Source organism: Grammomys surdaster, unplaced genomic scaffold, assembly GCF_004785775.1.
Source record: "Grammomys surdaster isolate TR1022 unplaced genomic scaffold, NIH_TR_1.0 126036, whole genome shotgun sequence".
Taxonomy (NCBI): Eukaryota; Metazoa; Chordata; class Mammalia; order Rodentia; family Muridae; genus Grammomys; species Grammomys surdaster.
Window position 1 is genome coordinate 2054037 of NW_021620849.1, and position 22984 is coordinate 2077020.

General features: G+C 51.3%; 1 protein-coding gene across 3 annotated transcripts; it reads right to left on the minus strand.

Annotated features, from left to right (window-relative positions):
* Positions 1 to 546: 546 nt before the first annotated feature.
* On the minus strand, positions 547 to 17756 carry Kif7 (kinesin family member 7). 3 transcript variants are annotated; one of them, XM_028754827.1, is made up of 19 exons: positions 17707 to 17756; positions 15983 to 16334; positions 13796 to 13996; positions 13074 to 13467; positions 12418 to 12937; positions 11633 to 11749; positions 10865 to 11083; positions 9966 to 10111; positions 9436 to 9551; positions 9183 to 9335; positions 7119 to 7321; positions 5229 to 5426; positions 4901 to 5026; positions 4551 to 4727; positions 3402 to 3617; positions 2601 to 2807; positions 1873 to 2071; positions 1617 to 1763; positions 547 to 1364 (listed from the first exon to the last, which is right to left on the minus strand). In XM_028754827.1, the coding sequence occupies exons 2-19, from the start codon at positions 16308 to 16310 to the stop codon at positions 997 to 999; spliced, it is 4035 nt and encodes a 1344-aa protein (XP_028610660.1). In that variant the 5' UTR covers positions 16311 to 16334; positions 17707 to 17756; the 3' UTR covers positions 547 to 996. The 3 variants fall into 3 exon arrangements, with proteins under 3 accessions (XP_028610660.1, XP_028610662.1, XP_028610659.1); XM_028754829.1 differs by having other exon boundaries at positions 4551 to 4724; positions 9966 to 10114; XM_028754826.1 differs by having other exon boundaries at positions 9966 to 10114.
* Between the last annotated feature and the right edge of the window lie 5228 nt (positions 17757 to 22984).

A 22984-nucleotide genomic window follows, 5' to 3' on the forward strand; every position in this document is an offset into this window, starting at 1 on the left:
ACCATATTGCAGGGCCTGCCCTGAGAGCCAGCTACCTCATAACAGTCTCAGCCTGGTGTGTGCTTGACACCTCTGTTGCCCTGTAATCAACTAAACCCAACTTGCTATGGAGTGTTGGCAGGAGCCTTATTCGCAGTGAGTGCTGATTTGATACTTTCTCAGCCTCTCCAGAAGATTCAACCCTGTTGTGGTCCCAGGGCTCTTCCTGTTGTCAGATTCCAAGAGAAAACTCCCATTTCTCCTTTCAGAGATGTGTTCACTTTGAGGTAAACAACTAAAAAAGGAAGAAAAGCAGTCCTGGAGTACTTGCATGGGTTCGATTCCCAGTAACACTGATGAGTAGAGAAGAAAGGGCTTCAAGTGGGCTCTAAGTTCATAGTTATTTGTCCTGAGTGGGAGCCTGTGCACAGGCAGTGGGGCAGCCAGGCAGTACAGAGGAGGGGCAGGACTCCAGCATGCCCTTCAAGGATGCTCTCCAATAATCTAACCTCCCCCAGACTCCAGCTCTGATAGGCTCCACTGCCTCTTCAGGACACATTTAAGGTGTAAGCCATAATGAGATTTTTTCCTGTTTATTATTAAATGATATTTTTTAAAATTCTAAAACTGCTATTAACTTTCCCAGTTCTCTTCCATCTGTATAAGACCACTGAAGCTGTAACCCTGGTGCCACTCGTTTTGTGATAAGCCTTGGATTATTTCCAGAACTCTGGACACAGGCTTAAAGCCAGAACTGTCCCACAAATGAAAAGGTAGCAGTCGGGAACTACAGCTTAAAGAAAGTGGGTAGAAGGAATTTGCATATATTTTAAAAAAAGACTGCTAAGTACCATTGTGGGGAGAATCCAGTTCTTTTGGGTGTGGCCCAAGTTTGCTGACTCCAATTGGTATAAAGATGAGACTCTGGTGTGAGGTAAGGACTGTCCTTCATAGAGGCAAAACAGGCAGTCTTTCCTCTCAGCAGGACTGGAATCTGCGTCAGGGTCTGACCAAGGCCTACAAGGGGTTTTTCCTGACGTCGATCATCCCTGGACTGGTTCTTCGGGGTTCCCATCGAGGCTTAGGCAAGGGTCCAAAGTTCCAGGAGAGGCCCACTTCACCCATGGGTAACACCCGCCCTACTGGGGGTTCAGTTGTTTCCCGGGCTTTAGGCTCCTCAGAGGAGCCCTGCTCACTGCACAAACTTGAGCGTTTCCATGTCAGGGGTAGTGGGGCATGGACCAAGTCCCGGGACTCATCCCACACACGGGGCACCCCCTCCAGAAGAGAGGACTGCCAGAGAGGTTCAGGAACTGCCGGGTGGAGCCCATCTTCATTTCCAAGGCCTTGTCTATTTTCCAGGCAGAGGTTTCTCTTCTCACAACCTGCCACAACAGCATCTTTGTCAGACATAGAAGGAGACAGAGGTGTCCCCACACCCAGCTTCCCAAAGCCCCCGAACAACAAGCAACTTGAAACAAGCCAATAGAAGCACACATGAAACATCTGGGTGTGGTAGCACAGGCCTGTAAGCCCAGAACCAGGAACTCAAGATCATCTTTGGCTAAGTAGGACTTTGAGGCCATATTCCTCTGACTTCTCAGTAGTGTAGACCCAAATTGGACACCAGTGTTTACCCCGGCTCTGGCCTGTGGTGCTTCCTGCACTGAGCTTTTGCTTCAGCTCCTGGTTTATCCACATGTGTCGGCCTAGTTCCTTCTCCAGAGCTTGAATCCGGACTTCATATTGCCTCTTGCTGTCTGCTAACCCTTCACCAAGGTGATCTGGTGTGGAAAAACAGAATTGGTGAGGGGCTATGGGCAAGGCAGATAGCACCTTAGGCTTGGGGCAGCCATGGGTGTGGGCAGAGCAGCCAGCACCCCAAGCCCTCACCTCGACCCTGCTGAAGGAGCAGCTGCACATTCTGCTCATGCTCCTTTTGCTGCAGGGTCAGCTGGCGGTCCATCTCCAGGCGCTGCCGCTCCAGGGCCACCTCTAGCCAATACACCAGCCGCTGCTGCTCCTCCAGCTGCATCTCCAGCTCCGAGAAGGCAATCTGTTGCTGGTGTTGCTCTTCTCGGAGTGTCACCACCTGTCACAGGATCAGCTACCATATCAGTGCCTTTCCCTAGGTAATCCTTAGCCAGTTGGTAAACATGGTGGCAAGGAAATCACACCAGTTCTTTCCTGCCTCAAACCCTTTCCTACCATAGAGTACTGAGCTGCTAGACAGTGAACCTGGAACAACCAGACCAGGATTTCTCAACCAAAGAATAAGGCATTTGGCACTTGGTCCTGGTTGTGGGACCTGTCTATTATACATTTGGCAACATCCCTGGCCACTACCCCTATCACCAAGGCAAACAAAATTACCTCCAGACATGTCCCAAGGTGCAAAACCATCCCCTCTTGAAATCCCATTAATATAAGTGAGGGCCTTCAGACCATAAGTTGGGGGAAACTATGTCTTATTTTCCCCTAGTTGGCTTCAAAAAGACTGGAGAGTAGAGCTGACCCTGACCCTGTCCCCTTATCTGGGAGAAAGGGACATACTTCTTGGAGATGCTAGCAGTCCTTCCAAGCTACAGGCAGTGAAGGCAAGGAGTTTGCTGGTAATTCACCTTGTCAAAATACTTGCACAGCAGGGCTCTGGTCTCTGAGGAGGAAAGGTAGCTGAGCTTGGCCATGAGATTCATCTCACACTGGGACAGCAGGGAAGCCGAAGCCCGCAGCACCCGCTGGCGGCATGTGATGGCCTCATTCTTGTACTCGATAGCAGCATCCAGGGCCTCGATAGCTTCATCCAGCTGGAACAGTGTCCTCTCCTCCTGCAAGAACAGGCTCACATGGAGGAAGGGTATCAGACTTCCTGAACCTCAGAGTCCTGGGCAGATACACTACAGCCAACACACATACACAACTGAGTCTTTAGTGTCCCCTCAGCCTGAGATGTCTTGACATCAGAAGTGCTCCTTACTGCAGCAGCAACAGGGATACTCTGCAGTAGGAAAGACAGTGCTGCGAGGCTACGATCTCAGGTGCTTATCCATTCCAGGGTAAGCTTGGGAGTTCCAGAAAGCTGAGCTGAGCCTGCCTAAGATCCCAGACAACCAGGGTTAAGTTTCTGGAATGAAGGCTTTCTGTTCAGAAGAAGAGCGCGCTTCATATACAGCTGGGTGTCTAGTTCCACCAGAAGAGGACCAAGAAGTCCACACAGTCCCACATTCATCATTGGGGCCAAAGGGACAATCTCACTCTTATCTTGCAAGGCTTAACACCCATAGGGCACTAAGTCCGAAAGCAGCAAGGCCAGCACTGACGAGATCCAGGGCAAGGGACAGAGGGGAGCAAGACAGGGGGGTGGGTGGTAGATCAGAGAGCTGAAGCATGAAGACAGAGCTGGTGGCCCCCAGTGGGTCTACCTCAGGTGACAGCAGGCTTCCCTGCCTCAACTTGTTATCAATCTCCAGGCGTTGCTTCAACAGTGAGTCCTTCTCCTGGCGCAGGGTGTCTATCTCTCCTCTGATTTGCTGCTGGTTCTGGGCGCTGCCTTGCCGCAGCTGACCACTCTTCTCAGATAGCTCCTTCTCCAAGTGTTCCAGGCGGCTGGACACGCGCACAATGTCTTCATTTAAGGCCTGAGGCAGCATGGCCAGTATGTCAGAGTAGGTACTGTCCTCGGAGAGGACACAGAAAGGGCCTATACTGCTCACTGGATTCTAAGGAAGATGAGGGTCTTTCCCTTGCCTACATATAGTCCAGATGCTTGTTCAGGGATCAGGGCTCTTTAAAGGACCAAAAGGTTTATGGAAGAGATAGCCCAGAGGAGGAGGATCATGCAAGCAGAGAGAAAGGCTTTAACGTTAAGAAAGGATGATGGGAAGAAGTCAGCTGGTGTGTACTATGCTATCAGTACAGAGACTTAGCTGGAGAGTAACTGGATTATGGGAAAGTCTGTTTTTTTCTAGAGGCCGATGTGGAAGGAAGCAGGGGTTCCTGTGTCCAAGGGATATTCTAGGTGATCTAGTGACTCGGAACTCTTGTGCTCCATGATGGCAGTGACAGGGATCCTGGTCTGAGTGTCCACAACCCTTCAGGAAACTGGCTCAAGCACCTGGATTAGAACAGTCCTGGGTTTGGGTGTGACATAGCTCCACTAAGCCTCTTGGCCACAATCTAGTCCCATTTGAAAGAAGAATGAAGTGGCTCAGTAGCTGGCCTTCCTATGAAAGAGGAAGTGCCATGCCAGGCGCAGACGGACCCACAGCCTACCTTCTCCAAAGGGACTCGAGTTGGCCATACCACTTACTACACACGTTCCTCACTTTGCTGATGTGAGCCCCAGTGTAGTGTTGGCAAAATGTGAAATGGACTACGGGATGAGTGTCCATGCCCCACACATTAGTTCTTGAATCACAAACAGCCGTGGAGTTCTTGGAAATCCACAGGATACAGCCCAAAGGGCAAAGCTTCCTGCCTTACCTGGCAAGAACATTGCTTCAAAACCTCTCCTATCTATACCCTGCCCTGCAGGGCCTCGCTCGGCCAGGAACCTTATGATGAGTGCTCACCTGGCTGGACCTTAGGCGCTTGCTCTCGAGTCCCGTCTTCTCCTGCATCAGGGCCTCCTTCTTGGCCAGGATGACCTCCCGCTTGCGGAGCTCCTCCCCCAACTCCTCCAGCGCCCGCCGCTGCTGCAGCACCTTTTCCATCTCCTGGTCCAGCCACTTTTTCTGCTCCTCAATCTTCTGAGGGACAGTAGAGGAGGGGCAGGGACCTCAGTACCTGTCTCTAGCTGGAGCCACTACCCAAGGTCCCAAGGAGAGCAGCAGATCCCCCAGAAAATCCTCAGTGGACCTTGGCAAAGACTAGATCACCCAGCCGCCAAGCTCACTGGGACACAGGCTCAGCCTAGGCGCACCTGCTGCTGCTCCAGGCTCACCACAGAGCCATTGCTGCCACTGCGCCTCTTCCTCTGGAAGGCTGCGATCTCTTCTGTCTTGATTTTCAGGATCTTTTGCTGTTGCTCATGCTTCAGCTCCAGCTCCTGGTGGAGGAGGCCCAGTGAGGTGGGGAGAAAGCCTGGGAGACAAGGCCATGGCATGTGCCCATACCCTCAAGTTTCCCATAAGTTCTTGATAGTGAGAAGATAGACCACTCTCAGAGAACCTACAGTAACCTGTTAAGATCATGTAGCTGTGAGCAGTGGGAACAAGACAGACCCCTCGCCAGGCCAGCCAGAGCCTGACCTTGACGCGATGCTGCCGCTTGTTCATCTCCAGCTCTAGGCGTCGCTTCTGCTCTGTCTCCTCACGGAGCCGCCTCTGCAGCTGCCCCTGCTGTCGCCGCATGAGCTGCACATTCCTCTCCAGCTCCCGTAGCCGAGTCTCACTTTGAGCCGACAGTGACACCAGCCTCTCTGTTGCCTGCTTCTTTTCCTTCAGCACCTAGGATCCACACAGCAGCCACAGGGCTACGCACGGGGGTTACAGGAGCCTGGCAGAGTACTTGGCACAATGGGTGAACAGAGGGACCCAAGGAAAGGGGAGAAGGTAGGTGGATATAGGCTAATGACAACAGAATACCAACAACAGTAGCTACACAACACTTATTATTCATGAGAGAATTATGCTACATGTTCTTTATATAGTAAATCTAACAAATCCATAAAACAGTCTGCCTACTGGGCTGGCAAATGCTTCAGTGTGTAAAGGTGTTTGCTCCCAAGTCCAGTGACTGACTTAAGTTTGATCCCTGGGACCTACGAGATAGGAGAGAACCAACTCCAAAAGGTATCCTCTGACCTACACACACATAGATACATACACACACACTGTGGCATCCTTACACACAGACACACATACACAAAATAAGGAGTGTAATGAAAAAATTAAAATGACTACTATTATTCTCACAGATCAGGAAACAGGCACAGAGAGGCTAGGCGGGTTGATTAAAAACCCACAGCCAGAGGCCAGAGAAACGGCTCAGTGGTTAAGAGAACTTGCTGCTCTTTGCAGAGGACCTGGGTTGAGTTCCCAGCACCTCCCTGGGTTCACAACTGTCAATAACTCCAGTTCCAGAGGATCCGATGCCCTCTTCTGGCTTCCAGTGGTACAAGCACACATGTATTCAGGCAAAACACTCATACACATAAAAATAAATGTCTTAAGAAAAAAAAAAAACGGGTTTTCTAGTCAGGTTGTATAGCCCATATTCTCAACATTCTACCAGATCATCTCTCTGACTAGAACTGAGGAAGGAAGGAAAGAGGAACGTGGCTGGAAGGACAGGTGGGCAGGTGCAGAGGCGGCTGGGGTCATCTGAGGTAAAACCCAGGATGGACAGGGCTACCAGCAGGACTGCCTTCCCCAACACTCCTAACCCTGCACCCGAATGTGAGTTCATTTAGAGACAGAGCACCCTTTAAAGACGCCTTTAAGCAGCTGTGAGGTCCTTCATGGTGATCCTGACCTAGTATAGGCATCCTGTAAACACCAAGGATGCAGGTGCACAGGAAAGGCAGACACACAGAGGGAAAACAGCCAGCCACAGCCTCAGGAGGCCTCAGGAAACGCCCGACTGTGGCCACCGTGAGCTTGCCTATCCAGCCTCCCATGTGAGAGGCGGGAGCGCTGTGGTGTGGCACCCCTCCCACCTGGGGAACCCTCCTTTAGCAACACTAGCAGAATACTATGAACTGCTCAGGGGATGGAAGGTGGGCGCACACAGGCACATGAGCACTCCTCTGTTTAGAAGGCTAAACCAGGCCTTAGGGACCGTGCTCGGTGTCTCTCCCAGAACCAAAAAGAAAGCAGGCTGAGGGTCAGGTCACTGTCCAGCTACGTAGTCAAATAGGAGAGAAGGGTGGGATGGGAAGTAAGCGGAGAGCAGCTGGGACTGTGGATGTGTGCGTGGAGTGGACGTGCTGTGGGTTGAAGGAGATTTTCTTTAGATGTCCACCCTCCCTTGGTCAGCGGGCAGCAGTCACCTCTATTCCCGCTGTGTTGAAAGCCATACTGATTCCAGCATCCCCATGAAGCCAGCCTAGGTAGAGGTTAGGAAGAGTGACTGCCACCAGTGATTCCGGACCCACAATCCTGTTCCCAGAGACCCCAGCTGGGAACCCCAACACTGACCTGCACCTGGCTTTGGGCTGCAGCCACTCTCTTACGGAATTCCTGAAGCCTGGACCTCTCGCTGGCATCCTGGGGCTCCCTGCCTTCCAGCTCACGAAGCTGCCTCTGCCCTTCACACAACTCCACCCGTACACGCTCAGCCTCCTGCTCCAGCTCCCTGATGCGCTGGCTGTGCTGGCGGTTCAGGGCCTGGGCTGCCTTCCCTGGAAGAAAGTGGAGCCAGAGTGGCACAGGCAGACCTCCTCCCAGATGAAGGCCACTGTCCCTCCCCTTGGAGTTCTGTTTCCCAGGGCCTATCAGTCCAGAACACCGAGTGGAGTGCATCTAGCCTCACACCATCATCTTAAATCCACTCAATCACCCCCTAGCCTATCCTGCTTCTGGTCCTGGGTGGCCAGAACTCAATAGTAGACCAGACTGGCCTTGAACTCAGAGATCTCCCTGCCTCCACCTCTTGAGTGCTGGGATTAAATACATGCACCACGACTCCCAGCCCCCTTCCCCTCTTTTTAAATGAGTTTTACCCAGAAGAGTGACCCCAATTATCAAATTTTATCTTTACCTTGCACATGACAAAAAATCAGTATGTGCACTGAATCTGCGTGTATTACTAGCTTCCATCTGCAAGAATGTGCAAAGGGCAGAGGGGGAAGCCGAACCCCACTGACGGGAGTAAACAGACAAATCCCGGCAGAAAGACTTAAGAGCTGAGAAAAGGGAGACCTCTCAAAGGCCTGTGAAACCAACCAAGTGTGCACAGGGCCCAGGTACAGAAGGCTGACTCAAGCCAAAGAGGCTAAACAGGATTGATTTGCTGGTGGCAATCACTCCTAGCCTCTATTGAGGCTAGTGTCATTGGTATACTGGAATCAGCTTAGCTTTCAACACAGCAGGAATAAAGAGAGGTGGCTGTCTGGCTGCTGACCAAGGGAGGAAGGGTCATCAAGGGACAGTGCCTAACCTCTGGGTACTAAGAGCACAGGAGGAGAGTCTGCAGTTCCACCCCCAGCACTGATCAAAACAGAACAAGCCAGTACGTGTGCCTGCAATCCCAGTACTTGGGAAGTAGAGCCAGGAGGATCAGGAGTTTGTGGCCAGTGTTGGCTATACAGCACCTTGAAGGCCAGCCTGGGCTACATGAAACCATCTCAAATAAACAAGTTGAGAAGACACCAAGGGCAAGGCATGGTAGGTAGTAGAAAAAGGTCCAAGTTATTTGTTTGCTTTTGAGAAGTCATTACAAGTGTTAGGATATGATAGCTGGGATTTGCTTCAAAGTATAGCAGCAAAGAAAACTGAGCAGAGATCACTCAAGGTGGACACCCCTGGCGACTGCTAAGTATGGTTAATGACCTCTGTACTAGGCTTTCCCCTTAACCATCTACTTCAAAGTCTGAAAAAAATGAATTAGTAATAAATTCACAACTATTAAAGACATGCAAACAGGCAGACACGATGGCTCAGTGGATAAAGGCACCTGTGGCCAAGCCTAATGACCTAAGTTCAATCCCCAGGCCTGATGGTAGAGAAAACTGACTTCTGTAAGTTACTCTCTGATCTTTACACGGCAACACACACACACACAGAAAGAGAGAGAGACAGAGAGAGAGAGAACAGAGGAGCAAAGAGGGAATGTATTTTTAAAATGTTTTTGGAAAAGCTATCAGATGGCTACCACTTACAGTTGTCCCCAGCTCCCCTGCTAATCACCAGTATCTCTTGTGGGGAAATTGCTTTCTCATTTACACCGTGACTAGGACTGAGTGTCACCAGTCCCCAACACAATACCTCCAATGTAACAGAGTCAGTAGATAAGAAGCTCTGTTTCCTGAGGAATATTCAAAGCACGCCACTGGAATGAACTCCTTTCACCTTCACAGCCAACCTACAGAGCGGGCGCAAGTGCTATCCCCTCAGCCAAGAGAACATAGAGAGTAGAAGAGGCTAGGCCCTGAGGCCTGTGCTGCAGAGCAGTGCACTGCGAACCTTCTCCTAAGCAGCATAGGAAGAAGGCTGAGTGGGAGGCCATCCTGAGGAGGAACCCACCCCAATGCCCCCACTGACCTGTACGGACCAGCTCACCAATGAGCTCCTCCTTCATGCGGATATTGATGGCCAGTTCCCGGATCTTCTGCTGGGCCTGGGCCAGTCGCCACTCAGAGGCCATGGCAGCTGGGGCCTGGCGGGCCTGAACCGGGACCTTGCCACCTCCGACTGCTACAACATGCAGAATATCAGGATCAGCACCCTGACTGAGCATGGACGAGGTAGAGGAGTGGCGTGAAGGGGTTCCCTGGGTACTCCCGACCAAGCTTACCTTGTGGTGCTGGGATGGCAGCTGCTGGCTCTTCTGGGCAGACCTCTGGGCCCTTCCTGTCAGGTGGGCTCCCTGGACGCACCCCTGCCCTCTGACTCCAGCTGCTGATCCCATGTCTAGAAGGCAGAAGCAGGAGTCAGTACCACTCTCCAGCCCCTGACCTAGCCTAGCCACCTCTTAGGCTTGGAGGGAAGAGGAGAGGCCTTGGGACACTCCAACCCCCAGGATCAATGTTACCCAAGATAGAGATGGGGCAGAGCTTAGATGACAAGAAGCACAGGTACCACGGGTCATCTTGGAAACTGAGCATCAGGAAGGAAGTCTGGGCCCTTCCTATCACATCCATCCCACTGAAACCTCCCCACCCGGAGCTCACGGACCTCCCAGGGGTGGTGAGTGAGAGACAGGCAAGAGAATCTTGAGCTATGAGAGGCCTCCATACAACTGCTAAGAGAATGACCAGGAGTCTCCTACAGTCTAGAGCAACCCAGAGCTGACCCTGTGAGTCCAACGTATTGGTTGTCCCTCACCTGCGCAGGTATAAGGTCCGCCTGGGTGGTTCCTCTTCCTCCTCCTCCTCCTCCTCCCCTTCCTCCTCTGAGGCAGTGGAAGAGCCACTTCCCAGCTTGTCCACCTGGGCCAACATCTCTGCTTTGACTTCCTTGCCATTTGTCACCTGCTAAGGGAACATAAAGGGCTCACGATGAGAATGTTCGCAAGGCATCGTCTGAGCCATTTCCTGAGGCTGCTGCTGAAGTGTGCCCTGCCCTGCACACCGTCCTCTCCTTAACTTCCTCCACCCCATCTTTACCCTCAAGCTCTGTCAAGGGACACACTGGCAAGTATTCTCACCCTCAGCCCTCAGAGAAGGATGTGATCTCCTAACATCTGGTTCTCCTCGGGTGACAACCTGCCCTTTCTAGTAGGCAGCTCATGTGCACCCAAGTCCTTTCTCACCACTGACACCCTGCCAGAATGATGGGGTACATGACACACTCCCACCTAACCCAAGCCCTCGGCAACTGCACAGCTGACATGACCTAGAGTTCTGAAGCAACACAGGACTCAACTTTGTCCAAAAAGACCCCAAGCTGCAGAACCTACAGGCAGGGGAGCAAGCCTTGGGGACACCGAGCAGAGCTCGTGGAAGAGGGAGTCTACAGAGAGCCACCCCCAGACTGTGCGTTAGAAGCTCCATCCTCAGGTGTGCAAGGGTACCACCTTGTCATCACTGATATCCTCACTCCGAGCAATCTCCAGCTGCCTCAAGACGCTCCCCGGCCCTGGTCACTTCTGAGAGGCCCCACAGTCTCTCACACTTGGACCCTTTCTCTAGGGACACCTGAAATAGGCTGGTGCCATGGAGACACGAACCAGGGGCACATGCCCGGTGTTGCCCGGACCTACCAAGTCACACCAAGCTCCTCACCTGCTCAGAGCTAACTTCTTCTCCAGGAAGACATGTCAGGGAGAGCATGCCCAGCATGTGAGTGTGGGCACCCTCCAGGGGCGCTGTGTGAGGCCGGGGCACAAAGGATCCCGGTGGCAGGCCTTGCAGGAGCCCCGGTGCTCCCCAGCCAGGCTGGGCCAGCTCTAGGCGTAGCCGAAGTTCCACCATCTCCTCCTGCTGCTCCTGCAAGCGGTCACTCTGTAAGACACACACAGTCCAGGAGCTGATGGGGGCGCGGATGTCAAGGGTGGGGATGTCTGCTGAGCAGCGTAAGTACAAGAAACTGAAGAAGGAAGCTGAGGACATCCCACCTTCCAGGATGAAACTGAAGCGTTTGAGTACCACTGAGTCCTTTCTGTCTGAATAACACACACCACACTTGTTCCTTCCCAAGCTCTCATCCTATCCTGCCCAAGGTTCACCACATTCCCACCACGCCTACATGTCGCCCCCTCCCCCCGACGCCAGCCGGGCATAATGCTGATCTTGTCAGCAGGCTCTCACATGGCATCCTGTGCCCCCAGATGCCAGCTCCAGCCAAAAGGTGCCAAGCATGGCTGTCAGAGGACTTCCTTCACTGTTCTTTCCCTCACTACGGTGCTTCTGTTCATTCTGGCCACCACACATCTCTACATCGCCCTCCACCAGCTGCCCCTTGGCCCAGTTCACCATTCAAACTCTTCCTTCCATTTTGGGGAAAGCCTCCCTCCTCCAGAAAGCCTTCCTGGTCTGCAAGTGGCATCCTACCTGCAGTTTGTACTGCTCCATGGCATCCTCCAAAGCCGCCAGGAAGTCTCGATTCTCTTCCTCTAGCCGGGCCACCTGACTCTGCAGGATCACCAGCTGCTGGGCCCCCTCATCTCCCTAGGGGCAAGGAGAAAGGGAGTGGTTTAGGGGTGGTGCTGACAAGGTGCTGTGACACCCTAACTTTCTGTGCCTTGACCCCAGCTCACCCAGTCCTATTCTACTCATTCCTCCAAGATCTGCTTTGCAACCTTGGTGCTCCTGGCCCTGTCTAGCCTTAGGTTCCTTCTCCAAGTTATATGGGCCATTTCCTGCCATTATTAATAAAGTTTTAATAAGACTTATCATTGATATTATTTTTGTTTTGCTGTGTAGCCCAGGCTAGCCTAAAACTCATGATCCTCATACTTCCGCCCTCACCGAGTTAGAATTATGAATGTGGCCAATATTCCCACAGCTCACGGTTGTTTGTTTCCTTGCTTATTTAGGTTCTTCAAGACAGGGTTTCTGTGTAGCCCTGACTGTCCTGGAACTCGATCCTTAGACCATACTGGCCTTAAACTCAGAGATCCACCTGCCTCTGCCTCCCTAGTGCTGGGATTAAAGGCGTGCGCCACCACCGCCCGGCCACTGCTCTGATCTTACAAAATTTTTATTTAACAGACCCAGAGGCTAAGCAAAGTTAAGGAAGTGACATTAATCACTGAAGTGACAATGAACCCTGAGCATGACTGCTTGGCTTAAAACCCTCTTCCCTTGATCCCTACCCCGAGCCCACCCAGGGCCACCTTTCTCCCGCTGGTCCCCTGTGCCGTCTGGTCCTCGGCTGGAGCGCTTTCGATGCCACTGTCGGGCCCGGAGGCAGAGCTCAGAGCGCTGCGCTCGCCCTCCACCATGCACAGCCAGTCCCGCACTTTGCGGGCAGCAGAGCCGGGCAGCCCGGGCTCGGCCTGCAGCTCTCTCAGGAGGCTGTAGGCGGCGCTGGTGCGGGCCCGGCAGCGCGCGCACTCGGTGCCCAGGCCCGCAGCGACTGTCGCGGAGCCCACGGCAGGGCAGGGCACGCGCCGGCCGCGGTGGATGATGCGCGTCTCCGAGCGGTGTCGCGGCGGCCCGCGCGCACCCGCCGCCTGTTCCTCGGGGACGCGCTCGGCCTCTGGACGCCAGTTGACTGTGGCGCGATTGCGGATGTTCTGGGCACGGCTGGCGTAGTTGAGGGTGTTGAGGGTTTCATCGAAGTCGGAGGAGGAGGGGCTGACGCAGGCGATCATCACCGTCTTGGCATTCCCTCCCAGAGAGTCTTTGAGGATCCTGCGAGTACGAAGATAAACATCAGTGCCTTGACTCTTTTGAGTACTGACCTGGGACCACTAGCCTAGGTTCAAAGCCACCTTTCCTAGAGAGGCTCCACGATCCCACCCGAGCCCAGAGAGATGCGCCAGCTCACCGGGTGATCTTGGAGTCACGGTAAGGGATGTGGCTGCCTCGGCGCTGGGGGTCCCCCAAAGCGCTTATGACATTTCCCAGCGCCAGCAGGGTGCTGTTAATCTGGATGCTCTCTTTGAGACGTTCGCCAGTGCTGCCGGTCTTCAGAACCCTCTCAGAGCCTGCCAGGTCCACGAAGTGGAATTTGGAGACCAGCAGGTGGCCAGCGGCGGGTCGAGGCAAGCGGCTAGGAGCCCTTCCTCGCTGCTCCAGGGTCACAGTGAAGACTGTGTGTGAGCGGCTGGAGAGGCGGTTGAAGTGGGTGGCGCCTGTGTGGCGCGCAGCGTTGCCCATCTCCAGGAGGCTCAGCACCTCGTCCAGGCCTTCCACGTCCACTTCTTTCACCCCACAGAGCACTGTGGAAACAGAAGACTGTGAGCAGCCCCCCTGCAAACAGCCAGAAGACAAGCAAAAACAGTCCAGGACTCCTACCTGCTCTTCCTCACCTACAGCGCCCGGAGTCCCAGCTTTCTCTCACTTACCTTAATGTTTCCCACTCTGGACACAGAAGCATATACTGAACTCACTGGAGACAGCAAGCAAAACCACCACCCAGGGCCTGGATTTCCCTTAAGTGTCTCTCCCAGACAGGCTAAGCCAGCCCACCCTCAGAGTATACAGATAGGCTCTGCTTGTCAAAGGCCTCTCACTCCCAGTTAGTAGACGATTCCCAAGACTTCTCACCAACATTTCCCCGATCATCTTCCCGAAGCTGGATGTCCCGACTGGCAGTGCCCACTTCTAGCAGATCTCGGAACTCTTCCTTGTAGAGTTCCAGGTAGGATACATGTACCAGGCAGTCCAGCAGGTCATTCTCATCAATGAGCTTGAAGGCCTCAGCCATGGCCCTTGGGATGATACCTTGTTCATCTTCATGGAGGGAGGCTGGGGAGATACCACAGAGTCTCCTGCTGCCCCTGGCTGAACCTGGCCCAAGTATCCATCACCACCACCACCAGCTTGAGAATAGAACTGAAGCGTGGAGAAGACAGAGGCCAAGAAGAGCCAGCCTCTGCTAGGCCGTGCTCCAGGATAGTGAGGCAGAATTAGAGACTTCAAGCAACCTCTCATGGTTTAATCAACCGCTTTCCTGATGCACCCTCCTTACTGCATCCCCAACAGATTATCAGATACCTGGACTTGATTACTCCCTGGGACAGGTAAGTCACTACCATGCACAGCTATCTAAATGGCCTCTTATTTTGCTTCAAAGAAGAGAGTGTTTATCCTAAGATGCCATAGGAAGTTTGCTTAAATATATTTGCAACAGAATGCCAGGAAGTTATCAAATAAAAAGAAGACTGAAAGACTAGAGGTGTACCTTTATGGCAGAGCACTTGCCTAACATATGAGCCCTGAGTTCAATACACAGCAACACACACACATATGACTGAAGAATACTTAAGGATAAATGTTCCTTATTGTACATATCACATATATGGTCTTTATCGCTACCCCCAATTCAAAGTAGATGGCTCCACATATTAATTCAAAAACTAAAATAATATTTTATGGCCAGAAAATGCTGCCAGGTATAGTGGTGCATAAACCATGAACATTTATAATTAAATATTGTTCATTTGTGTCTGTGTGTGTGTGGGGGTGAGGATCAAATTCGTGCGTGGCCTTAAGTGAGCCGGCAACTCTACCAGTGAGCTGCGCACAACCTCGGCATATTGGTGAAAAAACAAAACAGCATGGCAAAGACTGAATATCAAATAATGCCATGTTTTACCAGGCATGGTGGTGCACACCTTTGATCCCAGAGGACAGAAGGCAGAGGCAGGCAGATCTCTGACACCAGCCTGGTCTACAGAGTGAGTTCCAGGACAGCCAGGGCTACACTGGGAAATTCTATCTCAAAAGACAAAGAAAAAAAAAGTCATGCTTAAAGTATAAAGTATAATCATCTTCACAGCCAAACCGGAATGCTCAGGAAGGGGTCAGCCTGCTATTCTACGCATGTACTTTCCTGCACTTTCTTAATTTTCTACAACTATTATGCCTCTGTAATTGCTATGGTCTGCGTATGTCTCCCCAAAACTCATGCATTAAAACCGTCACCCCTTACTGTGATAATATTAGGAAACAGTGTGACTTAACTCATGAGTTGGAGCCTTCATGAATGAAATGAGTGTAAGAGAGACAACAAAACAAAACGAAACCCCTCTGCGGGGCTGGAGAGCTGCTGAGCCGTTAAGGCCACTTACTGCTAAATAAAAGGCTTGAGCCAGGTATAATTCTAGTACTGGAAAAGCTGGAAGAAACAACTGAAAGTTTGAGGTCCACCTGGACTACACGGTGACTATCAGGCCAGCCTGAGGCAAGACCCTGCCACAAAAGACAAAAGGCTACCTTGTAAGGTTATATGGAAACTATTGTCCTTAATTTTGTTGACACCTTGACCTTTGGAGGCCCCAGAAACAATTTCTGTTTACAATCCACCAGCATAGCGTTGTTATGGCAACCCCAATGCACTAAAACAGTAGCTAAGAGAAAATAGTTCATGTTATATAAAAGGGGACAATTCCTGCCATTGAACTGGCCAGAGTCTTCCCCAGATGCAGAGGCTCCAATCTCAACTGCTCCAATTGGAACACAGTTCCAAGCCCTTGGTGGCATCCTAAGACACACTTGGTCTTCCTCTGCTATGATTCCAAAAGCCACCTTGAGAAAGCCACTTACCCACAAACCCCACTTCCTGCCTTTCCCTGCCAGCTGGCATGGCCGGTCCATGGAGTGCTGATCTCTGCCCAGGAAACCCCCACTCCCTTCTCAGCATCCTTTCCTCGGGGTGGAGGTGGAGGTGCAGAAATTCAGGGAGACCGTGAGGCCTCTCAAAGTGGTCAAAGAAACACAAGGATCACTCACCCACACTGGCCTCCCCCATGGTATACGTCTTCCCAGAGCCTGTCTGACCATAGGCAAAGACGGTGGCATTGAAGCCCTCAAAGAAAGCCTCTAGGAGGGGCTGCACACAAGCTTGGTAGACAGCCTCTTGTCCAGTGTCCTCTCCCAGTACCACATGGAATCCAAAGTGACGGTCACGCCCCAGGGTGATTCGACCATGCTCAGGATCCACCTGCAGGCAACTCTGATGACCGTGCAGCAGCTCCTTGGGTAGCAAAGGGCGAACTCGAAGGGCCACCCTCACTGGGGCCTCCTCAGCCCCAGACAGCCTCTGGGCCTCCAGCCCCATGTTGAAGGAGAGCAGCCTTGGGATCTGCAGAGAAAAGGAAAGGCGCTTGCCTTCAGCCTGTGGGATGGCCCCATCTTACAGGGGCCAGACCACATAGCTCTAGACTTTGGGGAGGCTGAGGGAAGGGTAGTCAAAGTTCAGAGCATCTGCCCAGCCAATTGACTAAAACCATAAAACCACAGAAACTTCTCTTGACTTCTTCCCCAAAAAAGCCTCAGCACTTAATATCCCAGGTTTTGTGTTCCAGCTGGTCCCCCCTAGGCACCTCACAGTCTCTACCATTCTCCATCCCTGAAACTGCTTGACACCTGCCCATCTTCTTCAAAGAAGCCCAAAGATCCGTCAAGACCAAGTTCCTATCGCTAAATTCTGCCAGTTCTATCTCCTAAATATCTCTCAAGATTATCAGCTACACTCCTCATCCTGTTGCCAAAAACCAGTCTTGCTACTGACATCCTGAAGGGATAACTTCTGCCAGCTACCAGGAGTCTCAGTCTCCCTGACCTCTTCCACCCCGTAGTCTGGGGCATCTTTCAAAATCACAGATGTGACATTCTCCTTTTTACACCCCAACAACAATAAAGGAAGCTTAGAGCAGACATCATACCTTCCCCCATCTCCTGAATACCATGCCTTTCCTCTCCTCTCAGGTCATCAACCTCTGTGTTAGCATCTCCATCCGCCCACGCTTGGGCTGGGCCCACCTTCCCCAGAGGGCCAGGGAAGCGGCTCTGCTCTGTCCCATCACCACTACAGACAGCCCTTTGTGCTGCCCACATCAGACACTGACCACACAGATGCCACAGCCAGATTCGCTCTCCCGATGGAAAGCAAGAACCCTCTTTGTCTATTTCGAACTCCATCATCAGCACCCAGCAGAGGGTACAACGCCATCTAATAATTCGTGATGACCTCCCGCACCCATTCTCGCGTCCTCCTTCCTTACCACATTCCTCAACCCCAGTACCCCACGCCACGCTTCCTTGCTTTAGTATTTACTGTTTAGCATCTCTGCGTGTATAACCGCTCATTCATTCGGTTCTGGTTAGGTGCTGGAGCCTGGGTACACAGAGGTAACAGTGCCTGGCAGCACTCCAATCCCCAGGTAGACTCTGGAGCTGTGTGTGGTCCCGGCTTCTCCTTCCCCACAATGAATGCTCCGAGCCTCAAAGGCGCCCTGAGAACTCCACCCGCGCGACCGGCCGCTGGGAACAGGCCCTCCCGGAAAGTTTGCAAAAGTGATTACAAACGTGGACCCTCGCAGGCTGCGCCTCTTGGCCCGCCCCACGCAGTGAGGGAGCTCCGGGTAAGAGGAGGGACACGGATGGGGGTGCTGCTCAGACGCTTCTCGGGTGAGCCCCGTCTCGCCCTCCATCCCCTCCTGACCCACACCCACCTGCCAGGGTGCAAGAACAGTCCCGGGACGAGCAGCCGAGCTCGGCGGCCCGACGCGGCGCGCTCCGATGCCGTCATCGGGACCCCCGCCCCCCAAACATCCCTCCCTTCACCCGCAACTCCGCCTGCCCCGGCGCTCGGGGGCGGAGGCGCAGGCAGGGCGCCTCCAAGTCCGTCCGCAGACGGGGCGGGGCGGGCCCTCCTACGGGGGAGGGGCGGGCCTCTGCCCGGGGGCGGGCCTGTAGAAGCAGCCAGTAGCGTCTCTTCAGGTCTTAGAAGTCTGCGAAATTGACACCAGACATCTGCCCCTCTCATAGACCCACTTCTTTCTTTCTGCTCCCAAGGTTAAGCCATAATCCTCATTAAAAACAAAACGTAACAACAAAACCACCTTCCCTCAATTCTAAAACTAACTATCACATTTTAGGATTTCTGAGATGAAATGGCATTTTAGAGTCACTGTTAAGGGACACTTGACATCCAGAGAGGTGATGCGGGCTGTCCGTCTCTTTGACTTCAAGGGATTGTTCCCACTGGAAACACCATGCATTGTTGAATTTTTAATTCCAATCTGGAATCCAGGCTAGGATGCACTCACCCTAGCCCATGCCTGTAATCCCAGCACTCTGCAGAATCCTTGTGCAGGGCGAGATCAGCACAGTCCTGGGCTACAGAAGTGTTGTAGCCTCTGGACAAACACAAAAATAAAAAATCTGGGAAGCAGACTGGGAGCGGAGGAGTGGGGCATTGGCCTAGCATGAGAGAGGGCTTGGTTTCCATCCTAGGTACCACAGATAACCAGCATCTCAGAATACATATTTATCTCTTAAAACACCACTAAAGAAAAACAAAATTTAACGTACATATTCAGATGACTGCCTGTTATAAAGGCAGCATAATTAAAGGCTTCAGAAATTTCCAGATCTTCCAGATCTATGAGAAAACCCTCAGCCCCAAACAGTAGAAACACAGCTTGAAGTGAGGCCAATAATGAGGCCATATGGTGTCTCACTGGTAAGATAAGTGTGTGTGTGGGTCCCTGTTAGGCATATTCTCTCCCTCTGTGACACAGATATAGGCCAGATTAGGCCAGATTAAAAGTAGATACAGGCAGGTTTATTAGGAGGCAGCTCTCAGGTGGGTTCACCGATCTCACAGGTGGAGGTCAGTGAAGTCACACATCCGGGCTAAAGCAAGGGGCTTTTATAGAGTTTAGGCGAGGAGTGACGACGAACCAGCAAGGAGCTGGGATGGTGTCCATACAGGGTCAAACACTGAACACATGGCTGGGCACTGTTGGGTGGGTTGCTGGAAACAGAGAGCCAAGGAGTCATTACATGTTCTCTGTGAGGGCAGGGTTTCCCAGCTTGTGCAGGGGATGAGCAGGGGGTTCCAGCCTAACAGTCCCCAGCAGGTTGAGTCCGGGGCAACAGTACCTGTTCTTACACATGAATGCTCTGTCATTTACAGACACTAAGCACCCAGAGGAACAAGGGAGCTTCATGTGGTGTGGAGTGCTCTTAGGATCAAGCGAACTGTTCCTGTGTTCTTTCCTTCATTTCCTGTATGTCACATGGTTAGGTCTGTTCATCCCTGAGCTAATCACTGGCAAGGTGATGGGCCTACAGGGCCTCAGGAGACAACATGGATACTGAGAAGCCATCCACAACCATATCCTAGACTTTTCAGAGGAGCAGATGGCCAGCTGACTCCAGTATGAGGAAGGGCCACCAGGAGGACACCAGACAGCTCTCTGTTAGATGCGCGGGAGCTGCCGGACGCGGTGGCGCTTCCTATAAACTACAGTTCCATGAAGGAGATAAAGCAATAGGGAACTGTAGACTCAGCCAGAGTGCTGTCCAGCATGCTGAGGAACTGCACTGTCAGTCCCGGATATTCTCAGCCAGTTGGAGAACTGCGCAGGAGTAACGCAAAAATGCAAAGCAGCCTGCCACAGAGACAGCCAAAGAGATCCATTTAGGCTGTGGATGCGAAGAAGCCAGCCGCTAAAGCTGCATAAACATCACGGAAGGTGATGGATGGAACATCACATTTTCCAGAGGAGTTATGATTATAATTATCATAGCAATTACAGTAATTAAGTTACAGGGAAGGTAACACTAAAGCTGTTAATGTTACGGTAAAATTGTGGAATTCTGTGGCGTTAGACGTCACTGGAACTGTCCATACAAATTCATGACTTTACAAAGAAGTAAACTTTGCCCGAGCCTTACCAGTGGGCAGGTAATGGTTTCCACCAACACTCATGTGGAACAATTTAACATGACATCCCATTGTTCAAACTGTGCTCTTTATAACCATCCCGAATTCAAAACACATAGTTCCAGACATTAGGTCAAGAACTAGAATAATTGTGTGCGTGCGTGTGTGTGTGTGTGTGTGTGTGTGTTGTTAGGAGTGGTAACATGGGTGTGGTAACATGCCTCTAATCCCAGAACTGAGAAGGTGGAAGCAAAAGAATCAGGAGTTTGGGCTTCAGCTGGAGAGCAAGTTTGAGGCCAGCCTAGGCTATATGAGAATCAAGAAAGAAGGGGATGGGAAAGAAGGAGTGATGAGGAGGGAGGGAAAGGGAGGGAGGGTAAAGAGGATGGCATGGAGAGAGGTTAGGGGAGGAAAGAAACATCCAAATGGTTTGAAAGTGGTAGACCTAAAAGTCCGAAGTTCTAGTAAGCTGGTTTTCTAACTGAGGTGGTTTGAATATACTTGGCCCAGGGAGTGGCACTATTTGGAGGTGTGGCCTTCTTGGAGTGGGCGTGGCCTTGTTGGAGGATGTGTCACTGTGGGTGTGGGCCTTAAGACCCTCATCCCAGCTGCCTGGAAGCCAGTTTCCTCCTGTTTGCTTTCAGAACAAGAGGTACAACTCCCAGCTCCTCCTGTACCATGCCTGCTTGAATGCCGCCATGTTCCCGCCTTGATGATAATGGACTGAACTTCTGAACCTGTAAGCCATCCCCAGTTAAATGTTGTCCTTATAAGAGTTGCCTTGGTCATGGTATCTGTTCACAGCAGTAAAACCCTAACTAAGATAATTACTTACATGAAAAAGCAAAGTGCAGGGCATAGCAAGGTCACTCCTGCCAACGGGCAGTGTGGGGATGCCTAAGCAGATGTAGAAGCTGAAACCACTGTGAGTCAGATAGTCCTACAGAAATAGAATCCACTAGAAGCTAGACTTGTATAACACGACATTGATCAATGGCAGCAAGTCAGACTCCCCAAGACACCAAATAGAACTCGGTCTATTGATTCTAACCAGGTACCAGACAGCACTGGGTCAGAAATTTCCAGCTGATCTCTGAGAAACAGGTCTCCAGTTAGTTCTCCACATGGATGGAAAAATTGAATCTCCACTTAAATAACATTTTTTAAAAATACTCAAATGTAGTTTATGAATATGAATATGATATGAATATGAAAATATTTGGAGAAATACATGTGACACTATACCTGTGTCAGTGAAGACACGGGTTTAAGTTAATAGGACAGTCTTTATTAGGCAGCCGATGACTCCACTGGGTGTTCCAGACCTTGGTGCAGTCCTGAGCCTTTCTCAGGGTGATTTGTTGCAGTGTTGTAGATGATCTCAGGGTAGGTAGGGAAGTCCAACAAGGGTAGGAGGCATTCAAGGTAGATGGGGAAAGTCCAGGGTGGGTGGGGCTGCCAGGCACAGATAGGGAGACCCAGGATGAGCCTGCATTCCTGTCTGCACATCCAGCCACTGCCCATGGAGCTCTGCCAGAGACAGACTGCTTCTGTGTACCAGTGTCTAAGGACCCCTCTTGCCAGGTCCATACCCACTACAGTTCAGAGCATTGGTGAGTGTGGTGTGTACTTTGGAGAGGTATGCTAGTCATGTTCACACGTGCATGCCCCTGTCCCTATTTTTGGCATCCTTGAACTCCCAAACCATGGATTAAGGTATAAAACTCATTACAACGAAAATGTGCCAAAGCTCAGGGGTCAACCATACGGTACCACATAGCTGGAGCCAAGAAGTTACTCATGGGTCTGAGGGACTCTGATAGGGTCTAGTGGTATATGGATACCTAAATGACAGGTGTGTCCTGATGGTTTACGTACATTTCTAAGATGACAATAACTGAATAAAATAGAGTTTCCTTTAAAAGTTACCTAGAATCATTGGTATTGCAAATTATATATTTCATCAAGAATATCATAGTTACAGGTTATAATTTGTCCGCACACACACACGCATAAAACTCTGTGTGTGTGTTGCTGGGTATCAAACCCAGGGCTTTGCACATGTTAAGCATATGTTCTACCAATGGGCTGCTTCCCAGGCTTACTGTTTACAGTGGGGGAAAAGGAAACAACCTAAAAGTTCATTCTTAGGAAGGTAACTACACCAAATTATCCATATTAAATTCATATTATGGATTACCACTCAAAAGAGCAAGTAGGGCTTCTGATACTGGTACAAAACCACGGATAAGATGTGCAGTTGAGGAGCTGGAGAGAAGGCTCAGAGGTTAAGGACACTCATTGCTCTTGCAGAGGACCTAAGCAAAGATAAGGGTTTATACACACGTGCTTGCCCAAGCGCTGTATATGCTGGAAGAACACACCGAACTGTGGCTGGTCTTATGGAAGAGAACCAAGAAATCCATAAAGAAATACATATATACACACACACACATTGTAATGTTTAAACGTTACAAGTATATATTATGAATTTTCTAGATTGAACAAGTATTGGTATTTCCAGAAATGGGATTTGGAATGAACAGTGGCTAAGGATATGTGCTCTATATAATATACACTGTATTAAGCAAAAGGCAACCACCGCTGGTTCCCAGCATCTGGGGTTTCAGCCTTCCAGGGTGACCACACAGGCCGGAGTGATGCCATGGAAAAGCGGTTGTCCAAAAGCTGGCACTAGAGAGGACAGGCCGGAGGCTCCACCTGTGCAGGGGAGAGAGACTCAGAAACCGGAGCTGTTATCTAAATAAACATGTCAAGGCATCAGAACCTCAGCTGCTCTTTCAAAGCAGTGTGCTAAGAGCTAGGTAATCAGAGGATGTCACAGCTCAGCAATAAAAATGCACTGAGAATTCCTGACATTCAGAGGGAGCTGGCCAGAAAGGGGATCACCTAGCACTGGAAATGGAACCAGCCTGGACTATATAGGGAGACACTATTGAAAAAGGGGAGGGGGAGGAGGGGGAGGAGAGGGAGAAGGAGGAAGAGGGAGAGGAGAGGAAGGAGAAGAGAGGAGGGAGAGGAGAAGAAGAAAAAGA